The sequence below is a fragment of the Larimichthys crocea genome, chromosome X (assembly GCF_000972845.2).
Source record: "Larimichthys crocea isolate SSNF chromosome X, L_crocea_2.0, whole genome shotgun sequence".
Taxonomy (NCBI): domain Eukaryota; kingdom Metazoa; phylum Chordata; class Actinopteri; family Sciaenidae; genus Larimichthys; species Larimichthys crocea.
Genome location: NC_040020.1, coordinates 5199880 through 5214598, shown reverse-complemented (window position 1 = coordinate 5214598; position 14719 = coordinate 5199880). Strand labels below are relative to the sequence as shown.

Genomic DNA, 14719 nt, shown 5'->3' with positions numbered 1-14719 from the left:
TATCCACAAAAAATTACTGTTTGTTGCTTTATTCAACTTAAGTGTGTGGCATTTACCTCTTAGAGGGCACTGGTTACATACACTGTATGTGAACAGTGATTTCTGAAACTAAACCATGAGAATATCAAGAAATCAGTATCAGTTGATATATATTTTAGATCTATTTATAAATAACTTGTGGAGGATTAGAAAGCGCCATTATATCATATTAAGGTATTTCCTAAATCTAGGCTACATTACATACATATAAATAGTAAATTTTGTTAAATCTTAAATAAAATATAGAGAATAATGTATTTGATCACACAGATTCTACTGAGTTAGGTTAGATTAGGTTTTGCAGTGCATTATATCCCTCACTTTTTTCAGTGACAGAAAGGGAGATGGGTGGGTGTTGGTTGAGGGAGCACTTTCACAGTCTTGTCCAATGGTCTATCTTAAATTAGCCATGGGGGCTGGAGGCTCCCTCCTCTTGCTGACAGAAGGAGGAGCCTGCGTCTGTCACTGTCTTCTGTTTCATTATTACCTGCGCAGCCCTGCAGCATTCACCACACTTGTGTCTCTGTGTGGCCACATAGAAACAGAGAGAGAGAGAGAGACTCAGAGGACACACTCCAAGGCCCAAACCATCAGAGTTTTCTTTTTTTTATGCTTTTTTTCCCACTTGGGACAGGAATCTGCTGCTACTGCTGACTTGTTAAAAATAAATTGCAAGGCAACTAGCAGTGGATATGGCTGGTTGTCTGCAAAAGTCCCCACTTTGTCAAAAGTGGGCACTTTTGAGATGCCTGCTTGCAACATTTTCTCTCAGCTTTTGTTTTTCCTCAGTAGATGCAGAGCCGTTTGACCCAGCTCACCTTTACCACCACAGATCTGGACCTAATGAAGACAATATCATCATCGCTAACAATGGGATCAGGGTGCCCTTTGGCAGGTCTGTGTTTCTGGACCCTTTGAATGATCTGGTAACAGAAGTGCAGCCTGGTGACCGTTGCCACATCACAGTTTTGGACAATGACCCACTGGCCCAGAAACCTGGGATGCTGACCCCTAAAAAGTTTCCCTGTTCGTTTGGACCAGATGAAGTGAAATACACTCACTTTGGATCTCGGAGTCCCAGCAAGGATCGTGTGAAGCTGCAGCTTCGTTATGACTCCCAGACAGACACAGTTGTCATCCCCTTCATGCTGGAAGTGGAGGTGGTTTTCCAGCAGCTTGAGATCCTCACCAGGAATATGCCCCTTAATGTTGAAAAGCTCAGTGGTGACAGCAACCCTATTGATAAAAAAGGTCTGGAGTTTTCCTTTGAGGACGGTGTCACACAGTGTAAGATCGCCACTCTGGTCGGCGCTGGAGGTCTTCCCAGGTATGGCACACTTTTGAATAACCCCTCAAATGGCCAAATGATTGACTGTGATGAGTTTGTGAAACAGGGCATTCGCTACAAGCACACAGCTAAAACCAACTCACCGAACAGAGACTATATTCCAATGATGGCAGAGCTGCAGGATAATGAAGGCAACACCATAATGCAAGAGCATTTCCAAATGATGGTTAGAATTAGAGAGGGTGCGGAGAATACCTCTCCTAAACCCAGCTTTGTTGCCATGATGATGATGGAGGTTGATCAGTTTGTGATGACAGCTATTACAAGCGACATGCTGGCTGCTGAAGATGTTGAATCTGATGCAGGTGATTTAATCTTCAACATTACTTCACCGCTGAGCCCTCAGCAGGGCTATATCATCAGTACAGATGATCAGAACCTGCCTATCACCTCTTTCTACCAGCGAGACATCAAAGATCTTAAAATAGCTTATAAGCCACCCTCAGAGGACTCAGAAGTAGAGAGGATTTTCCAGCTAGAGCTTGAAATTGTAGACACCGATGGTGCTGTGTCTGATCCATTTGCTTTTATGATTGTGGTGAAGCCTATGAATACTCTGGCTCCTGTAGCAACCAAAAATACAGGACAGCTATTGTTTGAAGGGCAGTCCAGAGCTCTCTCCAGCTCCCAGAATTTAGAGATTAGCGATGAGGATAACCTGGAAGATGTGAGAATAACTGTTGTTGATGGCTTAAAGCATGGAGACCTGACCATACTCGGTGCTCGCAGGAAATTCTTTACACCTGCCGATCTAGACGCAGGCATTGTGGTGTACCAGCATGACGGCAGCGATACCTATAGCGACAATATTATTTTTAGAATGACTGATGGCAGTAATGAAGTGGAGTTTTTGTTTCCCATCACTATTGCTCCCACTGATGATGAGCCACCTATTATCAATGCTAACACCGGCCTGGTGCTATTCAAGAATGAAGTCATGCAGATCTCTCCCTTCATCCTGAGTGCCACAGATATCGATTCAGAAGATTCCACCATTAAGTTTATCCTGGAAGCGCCTTACTCCAACGTGGGCGAGCTCCTGCTAAGGCAAGTGGAGCCTCCCTCTGACCCGTCTCTCTGGAAGTTCAGCGAGACAGATGAGATGTTTGAGCAGGTGGTGACTGAATGGTTTCAGCAGGATATTCTTGATGGAAAGCTGTTCTATCGTCACACTGGACCCCATAGCACCACCATTGTGATTGATCAGTTTGTGTTCCGGGTCCAAGATGATAATGACCCTCCTAATCAATCAGGCGAACACATGTTCACCATCAAAGTCCATCCTGTCGATGACCTTCCCCCAGAGCTTTTTCCGGGCACCACCCTTCACATGACAGTTCAGGAGTATGAACTGACACAATTCAAGAAGAAATTCTTGTGTTATACTGATCTAGACTCAGAAGACAGGGACCTGAAGTACACCATCATTAAGACCCCAACTGACACAGATGAGAACAATCCAGCCCCCTTAGGTGAAATTGTACTGACTGACAGCCCTGACACTGTAATTACAGAGTTCACACAGGCCCAGGTTAATCACCACAAAGTAGCTTACAAGCCTCCAGACCAGGAGTTGGGCATCACTCCAAAAGTGGCTCAGTTCACTTTCATTGTGGAAGACACTGTTGGTAACACAGCAGATGGACTATTCACCATTTTCCTGCAGCCAGTTGACAACAAACCCCCACTTATCACCAATACAGGGTTCACTGTTATGGAAAGAAATACATATGTCATCACTAGGAAAGAGCTGCATGCCACAGACACAGATACAGATGATGAAAATATTGTCTTCACTGTGACCCAGATTCCTATGTATGGGCATCTGCAGTACTTGGGAATTAGCATGTCAAATGGTGAAACATTCGTACTTGAAGACATCGCAAATGGTCGCCTAACTTATATCCATGGGGGAGAGGAATCCCTCACCGATGTCATAAAGATCGATGTCAGTGATGGTTTTCATGAAGTACCCATCATCATTAAGATCACCATCGAGCCAGTCGATGATGAGAGCCCCACGATTATGCTCCCAGAGGGTCTGCTCGGGGCATCCATTGATGTACTGGAGAACGGGGCGACAGAGATTACAAGTAATGTCATTCAGGGCCGTGATGAAGACACAGATGACCTTGTGCTCACTTTCATTGTTGAAGAGCCTCCCAGGCTGGGTGAAATCCTGGTTAATGGTGCTCCCGCTGAGAGATTCACCCAGGAAGACATCATAAATGGGGCAGTGGTTTATGCTCACACGTCCGGTGAAATCGGACCAATCAGAGAACATGACTCCTTCAACCTTACTCTGTCTGATTTGTCAGATCAGTGGGTTGTTGGAGGCAACAAGGTCCAGGGTGTGACAGTTTACGTCACCATCCTTCCCGTTGACAGCATTCCACCTATTGTCAGTGTTGTAGAGCAGTTTGTTGTCGTGGAAGGGGAGAAGAATGTCATTACTCTAGACCATATCCAAGCTGAGGATATTGACACTGACAATGATGATATCCTGTGCACAATCATTGTCCAACCAACATCAGGTTATGTAGAGAACATCTCCCCAGCTGTGGGCTCTGAGAAATCCAGGGCTGGAACAGCCATCACTGCCTTTAGCATTAAAGATATTGCCCTTGGTCATATCTATTATGTCCAAAGCATCCACAAAGGTGTTGAACCTGTTGAAGATCGTTTCACCTTCCGCTGCTCAGATGGTGTTAACTTTTCTGAACGCCACTTCTTCCCCATTGTCATTATTCCCGCCAATGACGAGAAGCCTGAAATTTTCATCCGTGAGTTTGTGGTAATGGAGGGCATGAGTCTGGTTATTGATACACCAATCCTGAATGCAGCTGATGCTGACATCCCTGGAGATGATCTGCACTTTGAGATCATCAAAAATCCCAAACATGGCACAATAGTTCAGCAGCTCAGCACTGGCACTATCCCTGTGGAAAGATTCGACTTGGAACTGATCAAAGAAGCATCCAACATTGTCTATGAACACGATGACTCAGAGACCAAAGAGGATAGCTTTGAAATCAGGCTCTCAGATGGGAAACACACAGTGGAGAAAATAGTTCTTATCATGGTTATTCCTGTTGATGATGAGACACCAAGGATGGCTATAAACGATGGCCTTGATGTTGAAATTGGAGAGACAAAAGTCATCAGTAACAGAGTTTTGAAGGCTACAGATCTAGACTCTGAAGACAAAGAACTAACATATGTTGTGCGCTATGGCCCAGGCCAAGGATACCTTCAGCGTATCAGCAAGTTTGGTAATGTTTTAGGTAATGTTACCCTCGGGATGAACTTTACACAGGACGAAATCGACAAACAGCTCATCCAGTATGTACACACAGGCCAGGAGGGAATCCGTGACCTCTTGAAGTTTGATGTCACCGATGGCATCAATCCCCTTATTGACCGTTACTTTTACATCAACATTGGAAGCATCGACATGGTCTTTCCAGATGTTATCAACAAAGGTGTGACTCTAAAAGAAGGAGGAAAAGTAACTCTTACCACCGACCTCCTCAGCACCACCGACATTAACAGTCCTGATGAATACCTCAGCTTTAGCATCACAAGAGCACCTAGTAGAGGCCACTTAGAGAGCTCCGACCACCCAGGTGTTCCCATTTCCACCTTCACCCAACTACAGCTTGCTGGCAACAAGATCTACTATATCCACACCTCTGATGATGAGATGAAAATGGACAGCTTTGAGTTTGAGGTGACAGACGGTTACAATCCTGTCTTCCGTACCTTCAGAGTGTCCATCACTGACGTAGATAATAAGAAACCTGTCTTGACTATTAACAAACTGGTTGTGGAAGAGGGAGAAACCAAGCTCATCACACCATTTGAGCTGACAGCTGAAGATCGTGACACCCCAGACAACCTATTGCGATTCATAGTCACCCAGGTGCCAGTGCACGGGCAGCTGCTTTTCAACAATACCAAACCAATCACGACCTTTACCAAGCAGGACCTCAATGAGAACCTTATCAGCTATAGGCACGATGGGACTGAGACCAATGAAGACAGCTTCTCCTTCACTGTCACAGATGGCACTCACACTGATTTTTATGTTTTTCCTGACACTGTGTATGAGACACGCAAGCCCCAGATGATGACAATTCACATCAACACTGTGGACAATGGTGTGCCACAGATTGTGGTTAACAAAGCTGCTGCCTCGCTGAAGGTCCTCCAAACAGGCCACCTAGGCTTTGTGATCACCAGCAAGGCCCTAAGATCAGAGGACCGCGACAGTAACCAGAGAGTCCTGAAATACACAGTATCTGAGGCTCCCTTGCATGGCTTCATCATTAACACCGCCCAGGGAAATGACAGCATCAAGACCTTCACACAAGGTAAGTCACAACATTTAATTTCCTAACAGAGTTTTAAAAATGTAACATGTAAGAGCTCAAATATCACAGACTCTGCAGTTCCCCACACTTCTATAAAACATTTTAACATTATGCACCCATTGTTTTAGTTTCAACTTTACTGCTTTGGTTCCCTCTTACCATTTTCACCCAAAAAAAGTTCTACCTTAAAGTTGCTACCTGACCAGCAACAAACAAAGTTAATCTTTGGTAAAGATATGAGTTGGTGGAGACCAAAACAGAGCTACAAGGAAAGTAAATACTGGACATTTGTCAGCTGGTATGAATGCTAATGTTGCTCAATGTCTGCTGATGTGTAAATAAGAAACTTGTTGCAAACATGTTAGCATATCATAACAGTATTGTGACCAATATGTATGTATTTAATACTGCTTAGGGTTCCTTATCATGTAACACTAATGTGAAGCAATATTTTTCTGTCATATTAGAAAACTATGAATTATTAAAGAACAAAACGAGGTCTTTCTGATAAGTTTAAATGATAGATAATACAACTAATAATAATCATCATAATAATAGAAGTGGATTATATTTCTGTAACAGATATTTCTTAACTGATGAAATATTTAGACTTTAAATAAAACAATCCTTAATGCTTCAAAACACATCTCCTGTGGCACCATATCACTTTAATTGCAGTCTTTGGGCTGTAACTAAAACCTTGTAAAAGTGGCTTTAGTCATCAGCGTTATCTTGTTTTCAGCTAACACTTCTCGTCTCTCTATATTTGTCATACCAACAGCTGATATCGATGACATGAAGATCTGTTACGTGCTGTTGGATGGGAGCAATGCCACAAGTGATATCTTCTACTTCACAATTGAAGACAACGGTAAGAATCTTTTAATATTTCATACTTGTCTGCACTGACACAAAACTGGGGCCATTTACTTAGGAATTATGTCCCTTAAGGCTGTCCTCAGACTTGATCTGTCTTTTAATGGCTTCTTAAAATTTAAACTTCCTGCTTTCTGTCAATCTCCTAAATGTTTGCATCACAAAGACTTAAGGCAGTTGGCCATGACTGACACCCAGTATACAGCCGCCATCTCTTTTCGCCCCACTGGAAAGGGTACCAGGTTTAAAGGACAGGGGTCAAAGGGGACTTAAGCCAAACACTGACTGTGGGTTGGTGAAAAGTGAAAGAGGTGGGACTACCTCATGCTCTAAACTTTATTGTTTAAGAACAATAGGATCCTTTCCCCCTAGGGTACTCTCCTGCGTTTTAAAATGTCCCTTTCATCTTGTGCTTGTGACACTGTGAAATGCGTAAAGGTTTGTGTTGATCTATTCAGTTTATACTTCTCACAAAATGCATTTAATGGGATTCAAATGAAAAGATTCTGTTTTCTAGTCTCTAATTTTTGCTTTACAAGCACTCAACATCCAATAATTTCTTTCTTTCTCACTTGGACATATAGGCTTTGGCTTTCAGTAACTCTATTATAGACTTACTGAACTATAACTATAATATGATAGTAACTATTTTCTGAATATTATATTTCCTGTCATATGAGCCTCGCTTGTAGAAAATTATTAATATCTACAGGTTTAACATTACAATCTGGTGGTCTATCTGTGAACATGTTCTTATCCTGTTTATCCTAAAGAATTCTCTTAAATGAACCACATATGCACGGTCAGACATGACGATATACCGTGTAAGCTTGTCACCCTCTAACTCTTCAATTTACTTGAACGGCATTGTAAATATAGAAAATGCAAAGTAATAAAATGCAACAGGTGGCCTTTGCTATTTTGGTATCAACTATAAAATACAAAACAAGATGTGGAAATGCAATCAATGCTCCAGGGAAAGTTTGGTCTATAATTATGCTGGATTGGGGGTCATGTCGGTGATAATACCACAATCCCCATCAAGGCAATTGAGAAGGCAGGACTGGGAGGATGTGTATTTATGTCAAATTACTGTCTTTTCCTCTGCAAAGTGAAGTCTCTTATTAGCCTCAACTGGATCCCAGTAATCAACTTTTTCCCTAGACTATAAGCAGTAGGTGATAATTTATTTTAATGAGCATCATTAGCTCTGACATTGATTGATATAGATACATTATTATTATTAAATCTGCCCTGTTCACCAGTGTTGTTGCTATTATTTCTTTACCTTACATTTTTGACCTATTAATCAATGGTTTTGTCCTTAAATGGGAGTTTAACCACAGGAAGGGAAAGCAAAGGCTTCAGTTAGCTCAATAGTCACCTTTCTGTTTGCTTTCATACATTGTTTAAAGTCAGTCAAGCCATGTGCAGTGGTGCAGGCTGGGGCATAAAACAAAACGTCTGTATGATCACGGTTCACATGTAAAGGCCACAGACAGTGCTTCAGCTCACCCCACAACATACTTGAAATTAATAGCATACACATATATTATTCCACATAATAGATAAACTGGTTCGCATATGCACACCTGGACACTCACCACTGCACATGACACACAAACAAATAGACAGGCGCATCCGGACAAAGATCAAATAACAGATAAAAGCCGTTTAAGACAACCGGTGAATCACTAATGTGAAGTGTTGAAGAGGTGACTCCTTGAGGGGAGATGGCATTATCCTGGACATGTAGGGACACGTAGGTGGAGAGCACACTGATGGTCAGCCTATCTGCTTATAAATCTAAGTAGGTGAGCTGTTTGTGTGGGAAGCAAAACTCCGGGCCTTTAGAGATTTACACCCAAGATTATCCCCTGAAAGTGTCCTCTGTCAGCACACTTTGTTGTGTTCAATTATTTGAATGGAATTTAATGACTTATTTTTCAAAGTTAGATAGAAATGCTGCTCCAACACCATAAAAAACTGCTTCATAATGTTGAAGTTTGGAATTTATTTGATTAATGCCTAATTATTTGCAAGTTTCTCTGTCGGTTAAGATCTTTTTTGGAAACACTTACACATTAATCTAACAAAGAGAGACCGAGACATAAAAGTAAACTAGTGCTGAACTGTCCACATTGATCTTTTGGGCTGTAATCCTCCCTCAAACACAGTCTTTTATTATTATTATTATTTTTTACAATGAAATTGTGTTTATATTTATTAAGCATTTTCAAAGCTATTCAGCAGAGTAAGTTCTTGTGCTCAACACAGCCCGAGTGTGACCTCGCTTTAGGAAATACTTCTCAGAAGCATTGCTATGGGCAGCTGCTTAATGGTCTTAGCAGCCTGTAAAAGGTACCTGTCACTACATGTACTGTACTGCAGCTTCTTCACAAGTCAGGAATACACACACACACACACAAATAAACACACTCTAAATCATTAACATATCTTCTAGGAGTAGTAAAGCAGTTTGGCATGTGCATGTTTCTGCAACTGTGTATTATGTATCTGTAGACACTTATATCTCAATCAGAGGTTTGAAAATGCTGTGTCTGAAGTAGCAGTAATCTGCAGTCTGTGTGTGGGTGTGTGGGTGTGTGTGGCCAGGCACAGCTGAAGTGTGTCTTAAGTAAGAGGTCAGGAGTGTTTCACACCAAGGGTCTCAATGTGGACCTTCTGGTCAGCAGTTACATTCCAGGCTGTGTGGAGAAAGTTATCAAGTCAGGACACATCTTTTTGCAAAAATGTGTCGGAGGTGCATAAATCACTCATGTGACAGAAGCTGAAAAAACAATGTGGAATGTGGTGTTTTCTCAGATTTGTGGGTCGTGTGGGACTAAATAAATTAATAAAAGCAAAAATATACTCCCATTGTGCGCTGTAATATCTGAGTCTATACACAGAAAGCAAATAATTGCATTCAGGGAACTAAGCCATTAAATATACAACAACTGTATCATAACTTGCGACAAGTTCAGCATTATCTTAGCAGAGAAATCTTTATAATGCTACCTTCTATGTAAAGTGTATCAGCAGCATTTTCTAATTTCTTAAGAAGCTGATACATGTGGCCCTTAATGATCTGGTGACATACCAAGGTTCTTATCTCAGGAATCAAACAGCTTTGGTGTAAAAGCAACATTGATTATTGTTTTAGTGTGGCAGTGAACTCTGTCTGTCTGGGAATTTCTAGTGCAAAAGCAAAAAATCTAACTGACCAGGTCAGAAACTCCCTACAGCCATTCAAAGTGGGGGATACTGAGGCAATAAATACTTGTTTTTACAAGTGGATACACAGCTCGCATATATCCTTGTCCATTAGGCATGGGCCCAGTGAGCCACAGGCTAAAAGAAGAACTTCAGACGTTTTGAGGTTTCTGTTCATTTCTTAGTCATAGGACTAGGGCAATAATGTCAGATCTTTGGAGTATATTGGTCTTCAGAAACACTGCCTCTCCTTGCCAATCTTAGCTGCAAGATAGCCTCAGATTTCACAGCAGCACCAATCAAACTACTGATTAACAGATGAGAAGAAAGAGAGAACAGAGCCTCCGCATTCATATAAGTTGAGTCGGTCTGTGCTTTTTCCAATAGCAACAATATAGTCTTCCAAGCATTGGAGAGGGATCATAGACCCCAGTGAGTTGAGTGTTATGTGATCATTCAGAGCCGGGAGAGGAATGCACTTCCTTGGAGACTCCAGACTCCTGGGCCACAGACAGAGCAGAGCCTGGAAGTGAAGTGGTATCCCAGAGCAGACAGGTGTGTACGTGAGAGGGAAGGCTCCAGGGGGATCCCTTTTCAAAGCCCCCCGTCACCCCATTCCCAGCTCCACAGAAATCCAACCCAATCTCAGATAGCCCGATAACCTGCAGACTCCCAACTCAAAGGTGCCTGCTCTGGAGTTGCACTTCCCCAGAGGGTACAATAATACCAAGAAGGGGAAAATGATCAAAAAGCAATCAACACAAAGAGCTAGAAAGTTCGTATATATTTGTCTGAACTATAGTTCACGCTTATGTTATTTTTTTTCTCAGCACGGTGGGTGTACAGTAAGACTGTGTACTGACTGACATGGCCATGTTACACCCCGACATCCTAAGTGTGTTTTGGGATCTTACATGTCAACCGTGTCAACAGTCAGCAGGAGATTTATTGACTAATGGAGCCACAGTCGGGGCCCCCTGTGACTAGAAGCTGAGGCCTCTTAGTCCCCCTCCACCACACCTCACTCTGTTCTCACTCCCCTTCCTCCCACTCCTCTAAGACCCCTTTATGGTATTACTACTCTTTTTCTTTGGTGTATTGATCTTTTAACCTCTTCTCCGTTATTTCTCTTTATGTTACCTTGCAGGGGGTTCCCCCTATCCCTTTCAATGAACCATGGTATCACCTCGTTCTGTGTTTCTTACCCTTTTTGTCCTTTTTCTTCAGCCTTGATTTATGGTGGTTGGAGGGCTGCAGGGGGTGGGGAGTTATGATGTATGGCTACAGTGGTTATTCTTATCTGTTCTCATATGGCAAAGCTGTTGCTACCCCTAGCCAAGCTGTCATTGAGTTACTTGCACTCCTTTCCTTGTCCTTTTCTTTTTAGCCACGCTAGCGGCGTTTGGTGCAGAGATTCCATGTATCCATCCGTAGGATGAAATGTAATATCTTTGGTCATCCCTAACCTCCCATATTGGCTTCGTTAGGTCCAAAGTTTAATTTCCAACACTTTATGACCAAATACTGACAAAACTAAAGACATTCCTATTGGCATCAGTTGTGCCTTGTGTTAGGTGCTAACTACCAAATGTATGCATGGTGGTAAACATGGAAAATATTATAGCAGCTGACTGCATGTTAGGGAATGTTAACATGCTGATGTTAAGCGCAAAGCACTGCTGCGCAGCAGCCTTGTCCTGTTTTGTTTCTACATAATGTCTGAGCAGGCTCTGCATGTGTTGCCATGATAGAAGATTGGAATATGTTTGTGAAAAAGTGTTTCGGGTTATGTATGCACCATTTCTCATCCAGTTTGACAAGGATAAAGTTTACTAGTACAACATTTGTTATGTTATTAGATTTATCCAAAGTGTTGCAAGCAACTGTGTCACCCTGCCAATGTTGCAAGCAAGGGTTTAAAAGGACATGGCTCTCAGACCCTGTCAAATTATGATTTGCAACATCCTGCGGAGATAACTTCACTGTCCTGCAATGAAGCAGCAATCTAGGCACTGTGATGTGTCGATTTACAGCACACGCTGCCGCTGTTCTGAAGGAATGATAAGAGTTATTAATAATCATACAGCATTCCTGACATGAATTCCTTGGAGCGCATAGAGGAAGTAAGAGCTTTCACTATTTCAAAAATCTCTTTCTACACTTATTAAGATGTTAAAGAACCAAAACAAAGAGGAAAAGTTAACATTCTTCTGTTTACATCAATTTATCAGTGAGTTAATCGACCAAGATTAAACAACTGGTGTTTAAATACCGATCATAGCTGACTGGAACCTCCATAGTATTTATATCAGGGTGATTAATGAGGAAATGCAATAATGGTGATGCTTGTCACTTGATGAGGATATTCTTAGGAGGTTGCGATTCCTTGCATCATGCTGTTGAGCGTCAAAGCCTCACATTGACCTTCCTCTCCAATCATATCTCCGGCCTGACCCACTATCCCACTGCATCTATGTATGGTGCAGGCAGCACTGCTGTGTAAATATGAGCTGATGAAGAATGTGCTGTCAAAGGAGGCTGGTGAAGGAGAAATCTCCAGCTATAATATCCTGTGTATGTTTTGACGTCGTTTTGCTGAGGCAGGATATCGGATACTTGAAATCCTATGAAGAGCGTCCATTCGCTGAGTCATTCTGCATTGCTGTACCTGCGACCAAAATATTTCAGCTTTATAGCTTTGTGTTTTCTGCTGCTGATAGTTTTTAGTTGAATGATGCATCAAAACACCTACATATTCCACTAAGTAGTAAGCCACTGTGCCTTAAAGGAGTTTTATATGAAGGTCTAGTAGTCCTCCAGTGGGTCGCACTCAGGTCTTAAAACAGAAAAACATTATCATACTTCTTAAATATACATTGCCTGCCCTTGTCAGTGAATAACATCAATCACTGAAACTAATTTATTGAATAGCTGCTAAGAGGGACATTTAGAAACACGCGCAGCCTATAAACCTTTTCATCCCAGCAGAAATTATGATGATTGTCACTTTGAAAAGCTAATGGAAATACGAGCTGAGGCAGGCAGCTACTGTATGTATTGGGTTTGATAGCCAGTCTAATATAGTATGTGTGTCATAAAAATCAGAGCATTAATCATCTTTAAAACCATGTCAGAGACGCTATTTTGACTTTATGTTTGGGGTAATTTTTCTCAGAGCTCTTTAAATTGTCATTTTTCTATTTTGAGAAACCATCTTCTCCCTGAAGCACTCTGCCCGTGTTACCCTGGGAAGAGTGGCATCTTGATTATTTCTTGATGCGTTGAGACTCATGCCAGCTCAGTGTCTGACATCTACAATAGAGGTCCAAGAAAAGGGAGATTCCCCTCTCCTTACACTGGTGTGAACAATGTGGAGGCAGGCAGGGGAGACAGGCCATGGTGGTAGATCTGGCCCACCCAGACTGTGGCCTGCTGTCCCTCTCAGTTGTCGATTCCCTCCGTGAACAAAGCCGACACAGGGAGGAAGGGGAACGTAGAAGGGGGAGGTTTGTGGAGTACAGCTGTCACTCTGCCCCACATAATCTGGGAGTGTGGCGGGAAGGAAGGTTTTGCGGGACACAGAGAGACGGATAGACAAAAACAGAGAGATATAGAAAGGGATCTTTGCTTTGACACTCGTGAACTCAGCCAGCCCTCCTTCTGACTTTATGTCACGATGTGATGAGTCAACAGTGACTGGGATACTTTGAAATTTCTTGGAAAGATTGAAGAAGGGCTAGTAAAGAGAGACATCGACAAAACTTTTGAACTTTTTAACAACACTGACAGTAGTTATTCTAGCTAAAAGTAACCACCTGTACCACTTTTACTGCAAAGAAACAGCACCTGTTGACCACACAGTGTAATAAACTCAGCAAATAACAGCAAATGTTATGTATTCACTGGTCTCTTTAGTCCTGTTGGATTAAACGTGGTGTGGGCATTCATTCAATTCTGAAAGATATTTGCCTATTAATGAATATAGGTAACATAATTTCAGATTGATTTATTATTGACCTTGGAAATAGCAGTTTAGCAAAAGGACAAGATAAGCAGCCAAAGTCACAAGATGTGTCTGAAAGCTCTGGATTATTTCCAGCAAGAGATCTTGTGTTTCTCAAACAAAAGGTAATGAATTTTTTAATTACAGCGATGAAATTAGTTAAACACAAGGCCAAATTTGTTATATGATGGCCATTTGTGCAGTATCATTATGTCATTTCACATATGTCACATATGTCACGTTACACATGAGTTGCTAGTTCACATGCACATATCACATAGCACTTTTTTCCATTCGGTCATTGCTAGGTTTTTCTGTTTTGACCACACTGCAAGTCAGCTTAACTCTCTGTGACAATATTTTGGACACAATGTTCTAAAATTAGTTTGAAATCTAGTTATAAAAGGACAAAAACTCATTAACCTACGACAAACAGGTGCTACAGTATTGAATTTATCAATCATTTTGAACCTTTTCTCATCCATTGTTTTAATCCAAGTCTGACAGTGTATGAAATACCGGTCGGTGCATGAGCTGTGTGCTTGTCTCATTCATAAAACCCCCCATTGTTTTACTCCTTGTAGCGATACAGAAACCTAAAGCTGCCTGATTGCTTGATGCCAAAACAGAGGTAGCTTTTTGTCTCTGCCGTGTTCATTTGATAATCCGTGATGATAGCCACTGACTAAGCGTCTTCTCATATCAGCTCCAAATAGGGCCGACTGCCAGGACAAACTTTCTCAGAAACACAGAAACTAATCTAATAATTGAAGTTTGACTTTCTTTTTTTTTTTTGGAACCATCAACAAGGAGTTTTCTTGAACAGATTCATGTCACGTGAAGGAGTGTTGATTGAGCATTTAC

General features: G+C 41.8%; 1 protein-coding gene across 1 annotated transcript in view; it reads left to right on the top strand.

The window, feature by feature from the left end:
- The first annotated feature begins 601 nt into the window (after positions 1-601).
- Positions 602-14719, top strand: part of frem3 (Fras1 related extracellular matrix 3) — a 28414-nt gene continuing 14296 nt past the window's right edge. The window contains exons 1-2 of the mRNA XM_019256061.2: positions 602-5760; positions 6542-6631. Of these exons, the coding sequence (XP_019111606.2) occupies positions 732-5760; positions 6542-6631 (5119 nt within the window). The 5' untranslated portion in view covers positions 602-731. The remainder of the gene's footprint in view (positions 5761-6541; positions 6632-14719) is intronic.